The sequence below is a fragment of the Papilio machaon genome, chromosome 22 (assembly GCF_912999745.1).
Source record: "Papilio machaon chromosome 22, ilPapMach1.1, whole genome shotgun sequence".
Taxonomy (NCBI): domain Eukaryota; kingdom Metazoa; phylum Arthropoda; class Insecta; order Lepidoptera; family Papilionidae; genus Papilio; species Papilio machaon.
Genome location: NC_060007.1, coordinates 1,975,521 through 1,993,638, shown reverse-complemented (window position 1 = coordinate 1,993,638; position 18,118 = coordinate 1,975,521). Strand labels below are relative to the sequence as shown.

The window sequence follows — 18,118 nt, the reverse complement described above, 5'->3', positions numbered from 1 at the left end:
ATAAAGTTTTAAAGAAAACAATACAATTTACTTGTTGGACACAATACACTGGAAGGGAAACACGATTTTATCTCATTTTCATTTGTTATAAACAAATTAATTGTTAAAAGAAAAAAAACGTGGTATCATTACGGGACCATAGAGCATGTTTTAATTACGACAACGAGTATTGGATAGTAGAGCAGCCGCGCTTCTTTGGGAGTGGTAATGCGCCGAACCAATCTACAACGTTCTTGTGATCATTGACACCGGCCATTGGTCTATCCTTTGTCAACCAATCATCGAAAAACCAGTGAGGATATCCAATGTAAGTTTTCAATTTTCATTGAATATTACCCGGTGATGGTCGGGCTCTTATGCTTTCATAATTTTGGCAAAACTTTTCCAACATTTTCCAAAGTTTTTTATTTTTTCGCATGGCGTTATGAACATTTTCTAGTTGAAAAGCAGCCATTTTGTTTGCGTTCTCTGCGTTGCGTTGGCCTCGCACGAGTGACGTAGTATCTTTTATGATAAAATTCTGATTATTTTGGGTCTAAGTTAAGCCCATTTTTGAAATATACTTATTTCTCAGATCCTGTTTAATTTTTAATAATAACATTTACCTTTTCCTATTATAACCTAACTTGTTTTCCACATAGCGCTATTATTTCGTTGTGGTCCACTGCTTGTAAAGAAAGAAAAAGAAATCATTTTACACATTATCTAGTAAAGTAACTCAATTATCTCAAGTATTGGAAATTTATTTTAAGTCTAATTACAATTTCTTGCGCTATCAATTGCCGGTACAGAATTAGTATCTAAATAATTTAGGTATTAGTAAAATTCCTAGGCCTAGTAGGCAATAATCTTGTTTGTATACATGGTTGATACTTTCTAGAAGCTATGAGCATGCGTGGTTTGCGTAGTCACACTCAAATTATAATGTTTCATAGAAATATTAGTTAGCATTAATATATTGTTGTGCTGCAAGTTAAAATAAGTCTTGGTAAAAAACAATGTGTAAAATCTCCTTGGTTGATACTTAATTTTAGTAAATAAACGTAAAATAAAAATATGTACCGTAATTTCTCAACCAACTTGGTAAATGTTGCTAGGATTTACGGAGAATCTTACATACCTATAAACTACCAATTTAAAACTACTAACATGGAGTGTGGAAAGAGAAAGACAGGTAGTTATTAATCTAGGTTAAAATATCATGGAATATAAAAGCTTGTATCCGAAATTTAGGAAAAAATAAATAAAATAATTGACTACAATATTTTTTTTTATCTCAATGCATTGTTGATACAAACAAAATCGTTTCGATCGAGAAAATACCATATCAGTATACATTGCAAAAGCGTTGTACCTCAAGCGAGAACTTTTGTAGACCTCTAGTACATCAGAGGTTCAGAGGAACCGCAGAAGGCAGGCAATGCATCTGCGGTTCCTCTGGAGTTGTGGGTATCCATGGTCGTCATATCAATTAATATTAAGAGATCCGTTTCTCGATCTATATAAAAAAATAAAAGACTTGGAACATATGGAACAAATTTCTTATTTTCTCAGTGTAAGAATATGGAGCACGCTCAGATCCAGAGCTCGGAGGGTCCGCAGATGGTGACCCTCAACGGGCAGCAGATGCAGGTGCTGCAGATGAGTAACTCGCCACACATGGTGCAGGGGCCCAATGGACAGCAGATCGTCGTGCACACTATACAGCCAAACGCACAAGCTATACAGGTTAATAACTATGTTCTACATCTGTGCGAAATTTCATCAATATCCGTTGAGCCGTACCGGAGATACCTTCAAACAAACATCCATCCATCCCAACATTCGCATTTATAATATTAGTGAGATATAAGTTTCTATGCTGTATTAAGATTTTTTTTAAAAATAATAATTTATTCTTACATGCGTTCAGATTGGGACCCCTCAGATCCAGGTGGTAGTATAATTTTCATATGCCTTTTTTTTTAATTATTTGCTGTTTTTTTTTCAATTTTAATTTTTATCACCAGCTTTTTATAGTTTGTAATACCTATATAAGATTTATATGTAAAATCAAGTTTTCGAGATAAAAAATATAAACAAAGAAGGGTTCCCATTTTTAATTAATTAAATTAAATGTAAATTTTACTTATATTATGGATTTCAACTATCACATTCGTTTTGAAAAAAAAAAAAACAGGGACACCAATGCGTATTGCTATAATAAATCAATTATTATTTAACAAGTTCCTTTCTACGTTTTGTCTATATTTTTGCGCAATTGTAATCTTGCACTCTTTTATCAAATCACACTTTAGCGTTATCAAGATATTGTCATACGTGTATTAAGGCTAGAGCACACATACCAATTTGTCCAAAAAAATGTATAAAATTTAAAATTTAATTCTATATTTTTTAATGTTTTTATTTTTATTTTATTAACAGGTAGCGACACCTAACGGTCAGCAAATACAACAACTTCAAGTGTTGCCAATGTCCAGTTTACAAGGTATGTATTTGTATACTTAAATTTATATCGAATTTAATCGGTAACCGTGCGTTGTATGTCCGTTTATGACGCGTGGTTGTCGCGGCGACATGTTTTCAATTACTATGGATATACAGGTGCAGGTAACAACCTGCAGCCGATGCAACTAGTGCAGACGGCGGATGGTCAGACTTTCATATACCAGCCGGCCAGCGCACCTCAGCCTGCCATTGACCAGCATCAGATAATACACCAACCGGGTAAATTTACCACACATTATCATTTTCCTTTAGTATTGTCCTTAACTTTGCAAAATTGTATAACAACTGAAGCTTATTAATTTATAATTTTCTAGAAATTGGGTGATAAAATGCAGAGAATACGTAATGGATTCGATACCTTTTATTCTTATAATTTGGGGGAAAGTTGATTTAACAGATAATGGTCTTTAGGAAATATGTGTATAATTATTATTTCACATTAAATTAATCAGTAACACAGTGTAAGGAATATAGTTAACCAGATATATAATATTGTTGCAGTGATAAATCTGAACGGAAATCTGGTACAGCTAGCGGGTCTGGGCGGCGCAGTGCCACAACAGCAACTGCTCAACCAGTCGAACATAGTCATGGTGAGATCACCCCTACTTATTACTAACTTTTTTATTTTCTTTCTGCCATGAGGTCGTACTTTATCGGTCATTTGTACCTATTACTTTATATATCTCAGTTTGAACCTTTCTATTAGATAACGTCATCGCGTCGACAGGATAGGTAAAGGGGGCAGCTCCTTTCCCTCAGAGAATCGAAAAACTATAAAATAGACATAAAACTACTTCGAAATATTAAAATCCTTATATTTTCTATATATTCACATTAATAATCCGATAAGTGCTTGTTTTCCATCACCTAGCTAATAAGCATTGCCTTCGAAATACATTAAAAAAAAATTGCAACCTGTCCCTCTCTAGATCTAACCTAGAACATCGGCTAGCGACGCCCTTCTATTGACTATAAGAAATGTAGTTTTTAAGGTTTATTAAGAAGAAATTTCTTAAACAATTATATCAAAAGAGTGGCAACAAGTAGGGCGTACTGTGTGCAGATGGTGAACGGTTCTGGTGGTGGGACGTCGAGTGGGGCGGAGTCCTGCGGGGGCGCGGGCTCGGATGAGGAGCCGCTGTTGTATGTGAACGCGCGCCAGTACCAGCGCATACTGAAGCGTCGCGCCGCACGAGCGCGCCTGCACGACCTCGGCAAGATACCTAAAGAACGTCCGGTAACTAATGAAAACTCATTATGGGGGGATTTAATTGAATTCAATGACTCACAGATCACTTGTATGAAGCAGATCAGTGAGCTCGCAGCTCAGCTCATTTTGTACTTACATAGAGTTACCGCACATTGTATATTATCGCACACCGCGGTATAAACACGGCGTTTACGCGTGGTCTACCTGTTGCTTCCTGTTTGCCAACAAGTTTTATTCATTGTGTAAAAGTGGGTAAATGGCCGTTGACCTTTAAATTCTCTACGTGCTCTTTGGAAACAACAAAGTCGCCTTTTGGCGGTTCATTGTCTATTGAATATCGTTGTCTATTTTAATTTGATAATTTTAGCAATAAATGTATAAAAAGAATATTTGTCAATATTCCAGAAATACCTGCACGAATCACGACACCGGCACGCCATGAACAGAATACGTGGTGAAGGTGGACGCTTCCATTCAGGCAGCAGAAAGTTAGTACAAACTATATTCTAGAATTTTGGAAAGTAAATTTACTAAGACACAGATTGGCAAGACTTTAAACATTTTTCCTTTAAATTTAATGAAATTCAGAAAAAAGTTACTAAATAATTTTAATAATATTAAATATTACATATTTTTTATTCATATCTTAAATATTACTTGGTAATCCAACTTATTACTTTCAAATATCTGAATATGGACCTAAGTCCGACTCTTACCGACCCTTGACTTATTACTTTCAGGAACCGCGCTGGAAACTCCGAACAGGGTGCGGTGGACCCTCACAAACTGCTGGAGGACATCAAGCCTGACACTGTTTCCATTACTATCATACAGGTCATTTAGCTTTCCATTCTCTGTCTACCCTTTTTTATAGTATTTGAAATAGAACTTAAAAAATTCAAACAACCCACCTTTTGAATTTAACAAAGCAAATTGAATCTTGTTTACCTTCTTTTTATCAAAGATATTATTATATGTTTATTTGCAACTTGTGTTTTCATTATTTTCAATTGTAATTTATCTTGCAGGAAGAAGAAACTCAAGAGCACCAGCCGACACAATGGAGGAGGCTCGCTCCGCAGCCCATGCCCTCCACGTAGCACATCAGTGTTAAAGTGGAACACGATGACTGCACTTAGTGCCAACTAAGTGAGGATTTCTCCACTCAGTGTGGATTTGTGCAAATAGTGTAAATTTGTTCACTAATTGTGGACTTGTGCATATAGTGTGGACCTGTGAACCTTATTGGAACTTGTCCACTTTATGTGAACCTTGAGTATTGAGTTGTCAACTAGAGTGATAGTTTACGGATATATGATAGTACGGGACTAGAGAAGTGTGCAAATTAGTTAATGTGATTTTGACATAACTATTAGTTTACACTGTGAAAATACTTGTATAAAAACTTATTCAACTTCAATTGTATTTAAAAAAAGAGATGGCAACATTTTGAGTACAAGTGTTACAGCGGTGGAATTTCATAGTTTTGTTAATATGTGATTGTGTTATGTGAAAGGATTTCAATACCAAATCAATTCCTACAATATGGTAAGTTTGTCTTTCATTACCTTATGATGTATAAATATTAAGTTATTTCTTTTTTAAAGGGTAAATAAGATATAAAAGTATAATTTAAAGTGTTATCATTTATAACTCCAGTGATTTTTTTTTGTTAAATTTTTCATCATATATTGTGTGTAAAAGGGGTCATTTTGTTTGAAAAGTTCTATAACAGTATTTGCTACCAATGCAATATTATTAAGCTTCAATAAACGTACAAAAATGTAATATAACACTGCCATTCTTTCAATATACTATGGTAGTCAATGGGCTATATAAAAAACATTATGAAGGATTTTAATTGATAATATTTCAAAATGTTAATACTGTTTGATAATTTTTAAGTTTTCAATATGAGTGTAAGGAATAAGTATTTATGTTATTTATTATTACTGAAATATTTTAAATGAAGGTAAACTTTAACTATAAGCATATGTAATTTTGTAATATTTTATACAATACACATGATTATCGCAGTAAATAAGATTTAAGAAGATATATTGAAATACAACCTCACTCAAAGACATTTAATGATTAACTAAACAGTCATTAAGTGTAGATTTTTCACTCTAGAGATTCCTTAAAGGCCTTTATTAGTGAACCCATAGACTTTGAGTGCGGCAGATAGACTTATGAGTGTCAAAGGAAATACAACTTTAGAAAATAGACGCCTCAAATCTGGTTCTTGGTAGGTGGTTACATTATTAATTAAAAGAAAAATATTTGTATTGAAGTTTTCAAATATCTTGAAGGCTCAGTACATTGCATAAGTCTTTGTATATACCACAATATTACACATATGTACAGAGATGTGGAGGCACAGTGTACTGCACAGTTCAAGGTTAGCTGCTAAGATATTTGAAAAGATGTTTATTTGGTATTCAATTTTGGTTATATTTTATTATTTATGAATGCAATCATGAGGGGTATAAAAGGATTATTAATATGTAAATGTTGCAGTTTCAATGTTTCTGTATATATGTAAATATTGAAGGTTTTAACATATTACAATTTGATTAGGTGTTAAGGTTTTATACATTAAAAAGTACAAAATAAAGAACTGCACAAAACTGTCTGGTTTTATTTCTTATATAAGAGATTCACTTGATTTGACAAATTTAATATTGTCTTAAATTTAAATTAATCTAAGTTTGTTACTAAATTCTTAAAACAACTCTTAAAAATTAGTAATTAAATAAAATACATAACAATAATATCAAAATGTGTTAGTTTAATGTTCAACATGATTAAATTTGTGCATTTTAGAAATATCCACATAAAAATAAGTTTTTATGTTTGTTATTCTATGGTTAATTCTATGTGAATATTTCTCCAATGCAAATAAACAGTAAAAATGCAAAATTATAACATAAATAATAAAATAAATGTTTTTTTTTTTTTCAATTTGGTGATTTTGTCTAATTATTGTTTACATTTTGTTAAGTTAATACAAATTGATTCTTTGTTAAAATGAATTGTGTTAAATCTGATTACTACAATTATTTTATCTTTGGCAATTAATTAATAGATACTATATCTTAATTTCTACTAAAATAACTGATAAAAGGTGTCTAAAGTAATTTTATCAAATTGTTTTTTTTTTTCAAATGATTTTACTTTAATTTTTCATAGACATTGTTAGCCTAAGTTAACTTAGCCTAAGTTTTATTACTAGCGTTGTCTCGGACGCGTTTTATTTCGTCTTTGATGGCTGATATGAGTGGCAATGCTGGGTCATCTGCTGGCAAACGACCCTCAGCTAGTATTATGCTCGGATTGACCACCGGCACACGAGATGTTAACGACTGTTGTGGATTAAATTTTATCAAATACACACTTACGAAATAAATATTACAAACTAGCTTTTACCCGCAACTCCGTCCGCGCGGTATAAAAAATAGAAAACGGGGTAAAAATTATCCTATGTCCGTTTCCTGGTTCTAAGCTACCTCCCCATCAATTTTCAGTCAAATCGATTCAGCCGTTCTTGAGTTATAAATAGTGTAACTAACACGACTTTCTTTTATATATATAGATTTAAGTTTAACTTTTCGTATTTATGCATCTTATGTTACTGCAGATGTACTTTGTGTGTTACCTGTGGAGGTGTGTGTCCCCAGGCGCGTGCTGGCGGTGCGCGAGGCTCACCTACCCTCGTGAATGAGGTGCGCGGCCGCGGCGCTTCGCCCCCGCCCGGCCCCGCACGACCTCCCCGTCTGCAGACAACGTTACTAATAACTATGACGTGTGTACTTTTTTGCCTATAAAATCAAACTCTGATTAAATTTCAACGTATAGTGTAAAATTGCGTTTGTAGTTACCCTGCGCCAGCAGAGCGGCCCCGTGCGGTGTCAACTGTGGCCAGTCGTACGTTGTCGTTGCGAGCTTGCGTAACGCCCACCTCTGTAAGTCAGGGAATTTAGTAAAGACATCTTATCTAATATATAAAATTCTCGTGTCACGGGGTTCGAACTTGAACTCCTCCGAAACGGCTTGACCGATTCTCATGAAATTTTGTGAGCATATTGAGTAGGTCCGAGAATCGGCCAACATCTATTTTTCATACCCCCCCCCCATTTTTTTTAACTTCACGCGGACGGATTCGCGGGCGACAGCTAGTTATTAGATAAAAGAAACAGCTATTTAGATCAATTTTGCAGGACATTGACGTATGAACGCGTCGTGTTAAATAAGTCAGAGAAACAAATTAAAAAAAAACTATTTAGTACAAACGTTTTCAGATATCTTGGGGGATCTTAATTTCTTGAGAGTCGCTGTAAGAGAACACAATGTAAGATGGGCACTGCGTAGCGCCGATGACCTTGAGCCGCTAAGATATTTGAAACGTCCTATATCAGACTTGTTTCAGTGCCCTAACCGCAAGTATCAAGGGATAATGGCGTCGTCGATGCGGTGAGTCGCTGTCAAAATGTACTAAGCTATTTTTTTAATTTTAATTTTACAGGTCATGCAAATACTAACCAGTGTCCCCTCTCCTATCATCTCTATCCAGCGTGTATGTGTCGTGTGAGGCGCTGGACGCGCTGCCGAACAATGTGAACGCGTCGTCCACGAGCTCGTTGAAGCGCTGGCGCATGCGCGACGGACCTCCCGCGACATCTTGAGGGACTTGTTTCACTGGACTCTTTGATTTTGATGCTAGGAATTTTAATTTCAAATCGATATTAATGTAACTTTACAATTGTTATTTAGTTTTTTAGCGTTAATTGATGTTCAATTTTTATTAGGTGTTAGGGGATCGTTTGGAGGTTGCTGTTCTTTCAAGTAAATTAGGTGGATAAAAATTAAAGTGAACTTTCCATAAATTGACATTTAATATTGTATAAAAAGACTTCAATAGACCAAAAACCTTTATCTTCTTATTTTTTACAACAAACCTTTAATCTCACCACTCTTGATCCTCTGACAGTGCAGGTCCCAGACCAGAGGTCCAATGACCCCGGGGTCTTTATCGATGCTGCCCAGACGCACTAGCTGTGACGTCATCTGACGACGCGGCTGACCAGAGGGCTTTGGCGGAGGACTGTCCATGTCCAAGTGACGCACCGACACCGGCTCCAGGATACGAGATAGAGGCTCCACTGTGTTACCTCTGGAGTATTGGATGTGAGTTTGTATTGTTTGCGGGAACAATCTTGAAAAAATGTTTTTTGCATACGCGAAAAAACTACGTAATTTAGAGAAATGTACATTAAGGGACATCGCTTGTGATTCTGAGAGCAATTAGTCTTTTGACATTAGGAATTTAAGTGGAATCGTGGTTCAAGGGTGTTTCATTTCGCTGTTAAAAAAATACTAGTCTATCTTATTCTCCTAAGGATACCGACCTGGGAAATGCAGCTATAGAAGGCATTGAGAGATATGAGGTGGGGGTGTGGGGCGCTGTGGGGGGCGCACTGTCCGAGCTATCCAGACCAGCAGACACCAGCAGGCTGTCAGTAGTGCCCACTGCGACACATACATACAGAGGATCCGCACAGTATTCTTTCATAATTAGTCGTCATAATGAGTTCACTCCCTTCTTACGCATATGCTTAATTCTTCTTCTTACTAATATTTATAAATGCGAAAGTTTAGATAGATGGATGAATGTTTATTAGAAGGTATCTCCAGAACGGTTAAAGGGATCTCGCTGAAACTTGGCATAAATATTGAACATAGTTTGAAAGAACATATTATGTTTTTTTTTAATTCCGCGCGGACAGAATCTCGGGCGATAGCTAGTGATATTATAAATGCGAATGTTTAGATAGATGAATGGAAATTTTGCACAAATGTAGAACATAGTCTGGAAGAACACATAGAATGAAGTTTTTTTTTAATTCCCTGTGGACGATGTCGGACACCTAGTAATGAAATATGAAAATTCTTCTACACTGTTAACTTATTCTACCTCTCTTCTTGTGCGACATTTTGAGGGCGTGCGGTTTCCTCTGTCTGCGGCGGAGAGCTGCTGCCACTTCTGACACACCCGATGACGTGGTGGATGAACTGGTTCATAATTCAATATATACAGTTTTATTAACAATTTCACAGCGAGAAGTCATAAAGTACGACTTACTAAAAGACTAGGATCTAGTTTATCTTAACTGTCTTGTAATTAGACAAGTCTTTACTGCGGTGATAAACTATTTTTATTCATGAAAAATTGTTTGCAAATATAGTTAAATTATAAGATTTACCCCGAAGCGCTGCCCGCTCTGTACACCGGCAGTAACGTACTGCTGGGTCTTGTTCTACTCGGTGATACCACACTTATAAGCTGCAAGTAGAAGAACAGTTAGGATTTCAGAACTTTCAACTTATGTGACAAAAATATCAGTAAGAGACCTTCCCGTCCCGTTCTTCATGCACTTGTTTCATCTGACTGCGTTCCACTTCCCTCATCAGCTCGTTGCGGTATGCTCGAAATGATGCTGCTGATTTCTTTGATTTACGTCTGGAATCCAAGTCATGTTTAACTTTAACAGTAGTAGATCCCGCAACAACAACATTTGTTGGGTGCGCGAATGGGCCGCTGCAATACCACGACCACACAGAAGACAGACGTCAAGTGGAAGCAATTCCGAATACATACACGAGTGTGCATACCGGAATCCTAAATTTAGTCCACGTCCTCCAAGTGATGCTTCTTAAGATGTCAACTGTTAATGACCAGATCATAGTACCATGCACTACTAGGAACAAACCTTACATAGCTGAATGTGAATTCTCGCTAATCGGAAGATTGACCAGGGAATTTCTAGAAATAATTACTGTACACGACTAATTATAGGTTATTAATTGCATTTATGAAGCGTCAACAATAGATATTTAGAAATGAAACAGATACCAGTTTACCTGTGAGCAAAACACAGCAGTACGATAAGGACCAGCAGAATGAGGACCGCGACAGTGGCGCCGACGGCGAGTGCCCACAACTCCACACCGTGCACCCCCTCCTCACCCCCCTCCAGCCCCTCCGCCGCCTTCAGGTACGCTGCTAAATACCACCGGTACACAATACATCCATACACAGACAAAGAGGTGCATTGAAATTGGTACACGTAGGATACAAATTAAAGCTATGTATGTCTCCACAGAATTATGAATTCAAAAGTACTAGCAATGTTTAGAAGTGTAGTTAGACTATTTATTTTAGGCGGAATTTACATAAAGCCATAAACTATGACAGGATTAGAAACTAGGACAGATTAACTGTCACACACAGCAATTTATGGATATGTCATTAAATCTCTCCTAAGTGAATACTGAACAAGACAACAGTGAGTACGACAGAGATACTCACGCTCTGCTTTAGTAGTGACGGCAGCACCCAGCTCGCTGGCCACCTCCGCATCTCTGACGAGGCGCATATCGCGTGCGGCCACCGCGGCAGGAACTGCACGCCCCCCCACCAGCACTACGTACACTATCTGCACGCTACCCGTCTCAGATGACTGTCGTATGTGCACGTGAGATAGAAAGAGACAAATTAATTCTAGATGGATTCAAAAATCATATAAAACTCTTTTACCATGGGTTTCTGCGACCAGTCTCCGTTTAAAATTATTGTTTTTTTTCTGATTTGTCAAAGATAATGACTGGGAAGACGATATGTTTTACACAGAGATTTTAGTCTCAGAATCCCGCGGTTACATTGCTTAGTAAGCTGATAAAAAGATAAATTTACCATTTACTATACCTAATAGGAAGAAATTCTAAACTTTACCTCTGTTATATTTTGGATATGAACACGAACTGGTGGTTGCTGCTCAGGTTTTAGTATCTCTCTCTTAAATAACATTGTTTCATTGCTCTTATCCACTTCTAAAGGTATGTCGATAAGGTCTGGAACATTCTGTGTTTCAGCTCTAGATATTTCTCTCTTCTTTAAAATTACGGTTGGTGTTACCAGTACCCATAATTCTGAGTCATTCAACTTTGTAGGTTCAATAAATTTTTCAGGTTCAGATATTTTGGATTTGTTGCCTGCTTCTAAATTTTCTGGATATACACGACTAAAGGTATTCGAAGTATTAGAAGATATATTTTCAGATATAGTTGTAACCGTACTCAGTACGAAATCACTGACGTTTATTAAAGAATTGTTAATATCTAAATATTTTTCTGGTTCAGAACTATTGGCGGAAAGATTTAAATTGTTTTCTTTATTAACAACAAAGGAATGAACATCGTGTTTCTTTCTTGGTGTAGGAGCGTCAAGAGACTTTATAATTCCGAGATGTCTTTCTTGCTGCCTGGAAAATATAAATAGGATATGGAAAGATAAATTCACTTCGACGTTAATGTGTTACTAAGGGAAGAAATTTATAATATTAAATCTTCACGAAGAGGTACCACTTAACGAATTTGCGTGGGGGCAGTTAGAATCACACCTTAAGAACGCTTTCTGGTACAATCTTGCCAGTCTCAGTTGTAGACTGTCTGGAGTAGAACCTTGTATGACGGTTAGCAACCAATAGCGACGGTCTTCGGGTATTTCGGGCTCCAAGCTGTCAGGCACGCTCAACTCTCCACAGTTTAATATGCAGTCACCGGTCGTTTTGTCTGTCACCGCCTGGTATGGATTAGACATTATTGAGTCTCACTTAAAGGTAGATGAATTTGCATTGTGTAAAAAATTTAATGTTTCTATTCTTCTAATATCTCTTTCTCGAAACTATATTCATATCTACTTGTTCTAATAACCTGGGGTGGATAAGAATCCAAGTAGACAGTAGCAAGCACGGTAGTGGTGCGTACGATAGGTGTGGATGGCGAAGGCGCCGGGACTGCGCTGTCGGGTGGCGGAGGCCCGTCGCCGGAGCCCGTCCAGAAGAAGTCCTCGAGCCGCGGCGTACGTAAGTGTTGGTCAGGTGATACGAACATGTACACTAGAAATATGTAGGCACTTTATGTAAGCAAATTATGTATTACTATTGAAACTAAAGAGTGACTTAAATCAAATCTAGACAGATAATTAGAAGTTTTACATTTTTATGTAAGTGCCTGTGGGAAAGTCGCATAAAAATAGACGAACCATTTCGACCATGTCCCCTTTTCGTCATATTTTCTGCATTTAAGTACTTTGTCTATATCCACGTTCCTATTAAAGTTTTCTCAGTGAAATTGTTCCGGAAGTAATAGTATGCAATAAGTATCGGGTTGTAACTATAGGCTGACAGGACGACAATCGACAAACATTTTAGGGCGGGCATCGCGTGATCTCCGGAATGAGCGTGATTTAGAGTTTATTGGCCTGTATAAGCTGTCTTTAACTTTGGATATTCTTCAGGCGATTGGTGCAAGTTACATTAACAAGTTGTTCCTCATTAGTACTAATGTCTCGGCCATAAAAACCACGGTGGCACAGTAAAGAGCTGGCATCGAAATGAATTTTTATATTCTCTGTGTGGCTGAAAAAAGTAATTATATACATATCTTATGTAAGTTTAATATCTTCTTTCGTCGTTTTGCACGTGATTACAAAATCGCTTCCCGCTTGTGAATCGGACTGTACGAAGACATACTCCTAGTGCCACCCTGTACCGAGCTCCAGGTCAGATACAAAGGAAACGCACTGCCGCTTATCTAAGTATAACTCACAGTATAAACTACTAATGTAAAGAATTATGTTTTTGTTTACTGAAGAGTTGCATAACCTGTATAGCTATGCACCTGGTTAAAATTAAACCAACTTTTGGTATTGATCATCAAAATCAAAGAGTAAGTTTCCACAGCCAAGGCACCTGAAGAAAAATATATTGTAATGTCTGTTTTTGTACATGTTTCGTTTCAGTAGTGAAAACTCAACGGACATTCAAATTCAAATGACACCCTAGATTTCGTTTTTGCATAACACAGTTCACTTCGTAATGTCCGTTTCATGTAGTCTTTACGATCTTCGTACGTCTGGGATATACTTTGTAATGCCTAAAGGTGAATATACACTAGAGCATTTTCTAAAGCATTTCTATGTAATGTAACGTTTTAACGAACGATATGATACATGTAAAAGCATAGTTTCCAAAGCACGTCTGGTTCGTGAAAGTGTGATACACTAGAACACATCATAGAGTGGCTTGTTGTTTTGTTACAAGTAAATGCTCTAGTCTATACCCACCTTAAGTCATAATCCGTTTAAAACCGATATACAAAATGTATTTTTCAAATACAATAATAGAAATGTTTCGAAATCGATATATATGTGATTATCTGAAGCCAATTTGACACAGTTTAAATAATCCATTAAACGGCAAGTTTCCGTTTGTAGGTCGCTGTTAGAGCACACATCCTGCCCGAAACCAGGTTTCGAATCGTACAATTGAATAAAAAGCCATATAAAAGCGTTGTAATTCACCTGCGTATAGGGTTCACACATTTTAGACTACGAAAGTATTTACACCTGGTCGAGAAGAAGCGCCTTTTTACGAAACGTAACAAAAAGTATGGTTTAAGAGCGGAGTCTGATAAGTAAATAAAAATATTTTGGTACAGGTTTTTCGATAGAAAACTGGAGTAGTATAGAGGTTATTGTTAACCATCTGGAATTTCATATTTATGATCTGAGTGACAGCCCTAAAATAATAGTTTCGTACAGACGCCATCTTGTTAAATACGTGGTGGTCAACGGATGTGGCATGGGCATTGGACAACGGCGCGGGCGCCTCCAACCGTGACGTCTCGTTTTAAATTTGGAATGTTCTGCATAAAATATGAACGTCAATAAATTATTAAAAAAAATTATAATCACACACATTGATAATATACACTTTTTAATTTACGTTCAAATAAACCAACTAAAACGCCTTTAAGTAAAGAAATAGTTCTATATTAGGTTGGGAAATACAAATCTATTATTTTAGGTAGGCTGTAGTGATCGATATCTAGTAAAGTATCGATCATATAACTTTAGATTTAAGCTCGTTATAAAGGTGACAGTTCATACTAAAAAATAATTTAGCTGTTCTTTATTTGGTCCATGAAGTTGTTAATTACAGGGTGTTAAAAATGGACGTCATAAAAATAATTTCGCTTCATTTTACGATATGTTTTTGAAGGTCAAAATGCAAGGCGGCTGAAATTGTGAATAGTGTTTAAAATCCCGCAACTACAACAGCTACTTACGATAAATTTTCGTTTCGTTCGTTCTGTTTACAATTTTTTTCTATTAAGTTGGCTGGATACTTGTCAAAAACGTCGATAAAATCACAGAAATAATGGAGATTTGCTTATTTCTAATCTTTAGTTCGATTTCATTGTCTATTTAATTATATTTTGTTGTTACAATACAAAAAAATTAACAATAATGGATAACTATTGCCCAGGGATAAAATATCTAAAATAAAATTTAACTTTTATAACTTTAGTTAATAATATTTTTGTGAATATTTTTATTTTATTTAGTTATACAAAAGGAGAGGAATTAAGATAAATATTTTTAAAATCAGACATTAAAACAAATTTAAAATGATAAAATACACATTTTTGCTGTCTAAAGTTTTAACGCATTTCATTTATTTAATAAACAATTAGTAAACAAAATAAAAAGTACTTACTGTCATCATCATTGTCGTATTCTTTCCCAAAAACACTGTATGATAAAAGAAATACAACTAATATTAGTGTATTTATAACTATCATATCGACATCGACTATTTACATTCCCTTTTGATAAACAATGCTACTTATTAACAAACAATGAAAATATGTCGTTAGAAATAATTAATATAAACATGATCTAAAGTATATTTTCTCCGATAGTAATAAATAAATAATTTTAATAAACCAGTATCAAACAATAATTTATAATGTTGGAAAAGCAACCATCTATTAATATCGTCAGATTGCCACTGCGCTTTTTGGATTATTACCGCGTTGCGTAGCAACTAACAGCATAATTGAATCACCCGCGCTCTTTACGACTGTACACTGTACCTTTTGACAACCAACTTCACTTCTTTAAAGGTGAAGTGCTTATCAATGTTCATTAAATAAGTAAAAAAATAAGTTATAAAATGTAAATTTATTTTTATTGTTTCCTTCATATTGTTATTTAAAAAATCTTTTTAACTTGAAAAAAAATCTATGAAGTTCACCATAAAGTCATGTGTCAGTTTGTCTCTGGTACGCACACATTTTTACTTAAGATTTTTTCGTTTAACAGTGATTATTATTCTAGATTTTTTATTTTCTAGAATTCATTACGAAATTTTTTATTTATGATAGCCATTAAATATTATTTAAAGCCTTGATCAACATTTATGCAACATATAGTAGAAATTTATTTTATTGATATGGTAACACTTTTCGCCGTCCATTTTTCGTGTTTTGCAGCTGTGTTCACTTGAGTTCGTCGCTTTCGTTCGACGGATAGCGCGACGTGGACGGGTGTGTGCGAAAGTATGAAGTGAAATCGTACTAGTAGTGTGTGAAATGTTTAGTGTTAGTTTTTACTGTGCTTGAAGACAAAATGAGTGCGAACGGATAACCAAACTAACCTTATTTTCAACCCTTGAAACTTTACACGTTCGTGTCACACGTAACATTTTATATGAACGGTTTCAAAATGGCTGTGTTTTGAAGGACCCTTTGTCCGCTTTCGTGTGTTTCTTCAGCATGGTAGTGGCATTATACGACCATAAATTTGTCTTCAAAAGGTAAGAAAGTTTCTTTATTAAGACTCCGCCTACATTCTAAAATCATCCAGCGGAAAATTACTGGTTTAAACTGAACCGAACTGTCGCCTACCTTTCTATGCCAGCAATATCGGATGCTTGCTCGCTACGTGTTAGTTTCTATTAGCAGTTTTTACCTCTTGTTGAAGAGTAGACTAGCTTGTGACGTCTTATAATTGGTAATTCCATGCGCTTTAAAATCATAAACATCCGTTGCAAATATTTTAACGGCTTCATATAAGACGAGAGTATGTTTACTTCGCCGTATGTTTTCCATAACAAATTAGCTTATTGGAATCCACTACGTTACTCATATGTTTGCATTAAAAATATATCGTGTTATAAATAATTCATATTTCCTAGAAATAAATAATTATATTATTTATTTTTTAAATACTTGTATATGTATATATGTAATTGTAACTGAAAAAATTAATATTTATATAAATTTTTAACTTTTAAATTAACTAAAATTGTCCTATATCTGTAGTTAATATATATTTATTAAAAAAATGTTTTTTTTTTAATAGCAATAAAAATAATTATTAAAATGTGAATTTTTGTTTGTAATATAAGGGTGTATAAATCTTCATATTATAACAATTGACAATTCCAGCTATTGTCATGCAATCATTTCGATTAAGGTGTTGTGCCAATCTTTTGGCACTAATTTTGCCTAACCTGAGACTAGGTTTTTTTTGTATATATGAAGGCATTTCTAACTATGGCTTTATATTGGTAATTCACTTGTATAAAATTCATATTAAAAAAAAAACAGAAATAACATTATGTTTTATTACAAGTGGATTGGCCTTGACAATTCACAGTTAATTATAAATGTTACCTCAACAAATAAAGTGTTATTAGTCTGTGTTTCTCGGGCTACTGCCGATGAGAACCGGACCAAACTTGTGTCTGAACTGGAGACCCTACTGGGTGAAGTTTCGGATTGGGGTCGACGAAATCTCGTTGAATTCAATCCCAAAAAGACACAAGTGTGCGCCATTACCGCTAAAAAACAACCCTTTGTCGTGGATCTTCGTTTTGAGGGCACTCCCCTGGTTGCCTCAGCCAGTATCGGTATTCTCGGCGTTGACATATCGAGTGACGTTCAGTTTCGCGGTCACTTGGAAGACAAGGCCAAGCTGGCCTCCAAAAAGCTGGGTGTGCTCAGTAGGGCGAAGCAGTATTTCCAGCCGGGCCACCGCCTACAACTGTACAAGGCGCAAGTTCGGCCCCATATGGAATACTGCTCGCACCTCTGGGCGGGAGCACCCCAGTACCAGCTTCTTCCATTTGACCGCATACAACGGAGAGCGATTCGAATCGTCAACGACCGAGCTCTTACCGATCGGCTTGATACTCTGGCCTTGCGGAGGCCTTTTATCGTTTATACCACGGGGAGTGTTCCGAAGAACTGTTTGGAACGATTCCTGCCGCCGAGTTTCGTCATCGGACGACCCGACAGACCGCCAGGTACCATCCATACCATCTGGATGGCTGGCATTCCACAACAGTGCGGTTCTCGCGAAATTTCTTGCCGCGCACGGCCGCGTTGTGGAATGGTCTGTCCTCGGCGGTATTTCCAAACCACTACGACTTAGGGTCCTTCAAGAGGCGAGCGTATCACCATCTCAAAGGCCGGCAACGCATTTGC

General features: G+C 36.0%; 3 protein-coding genes across 3 annotated transcripts in view; 2 read left to right on the top strand and 1 right to left on the bottom strand.

The window, feature by feature from the left end:
* The first annotated feature begins 191 nt into the window (after positions 1 to 191).
* On the top strand, positions 192 to 5,319 carry LOC106712545 (nuclear transcription factor Y subunit alpha). Its single transcript, XM_045683568.1, has 9 exons — positions 192 to 307; positions 1,555 to 1,728; positions 2,425 to 2,488; positions 2,605 to 2,727; positions 3,010 to 3,101; positions 3,575 to 3,748; positions 4,127 to 4,209; positions 4,462 to 4,555; positions 4,750 to 5,319. Exons 2-9 carry the CDS (start codon positions 1,564 to 1,566, stop codon positions 4,819 to 4,821), a joined length of 867 nt encoding a protein of 288 aa, XP_045539524.1. The 5' UTR covers positions 192 to 307; positions 1,555 to 1,563; the 3' UTR covers positions 4,822 to 5,319.
* A 1,545-nt stretch (positions 5,320 to 6,864) lies between these two features.
* On the bottom strand, positions 6,865 to 15,462 carry LOC106712546. Its single transcript, XM_045683429.1, has 15 exons — positions 15,343 to 15,462; positions 12,494 to 12,678; positions 12,181 to 12,362; positions 11,514 to 12,042; positions 11,091 to 11,241; positions 10,643 to 10,781; positions 10,133 to 10,241; positions 9,985 to 10,064; positions 9,696 to 9,793; positions 9,130 to 9,250; positions 8,692 to 8,894; positions 8,264 to 8,440; positions 7,603 to 7,684; positions 7,380 to 7,497; positions 6,865 to 7,086 (listed from the first exon to the last, which is right to left on the bottom strand). The coding sequence occupies exons 1-15, from the start codon at positions 15,425 to 15,427 to the stop codon at positions 6,940 to 6,942; spliced, it is 2,406 nt and encodes an 801-aa protein (XP_045539385.1). The 5' UTR covers positions 15,428 to 15,462; the 3' UTR covers positions 6,865 to 6,939.
* Positions 15,463 to 16,146: 684 nt separating this feature from the next.
* Positions 16,147 to 18,118, top strand: part of LOC106707324 (homeodomain-interacting protein kinase 2) — an 86,088-nt gene continuing 84,116 nt past the window's right edge. Inside the window, exon 1 of the mRNA XM_045683402.1 lies at positions 16,147 to 16,443. The gene's annotated coding sequence lies outside the window, so the exon portion shown is untranslated. The remainder of the gene's footprint in view (positions 16,444 to 18,118) is intronic.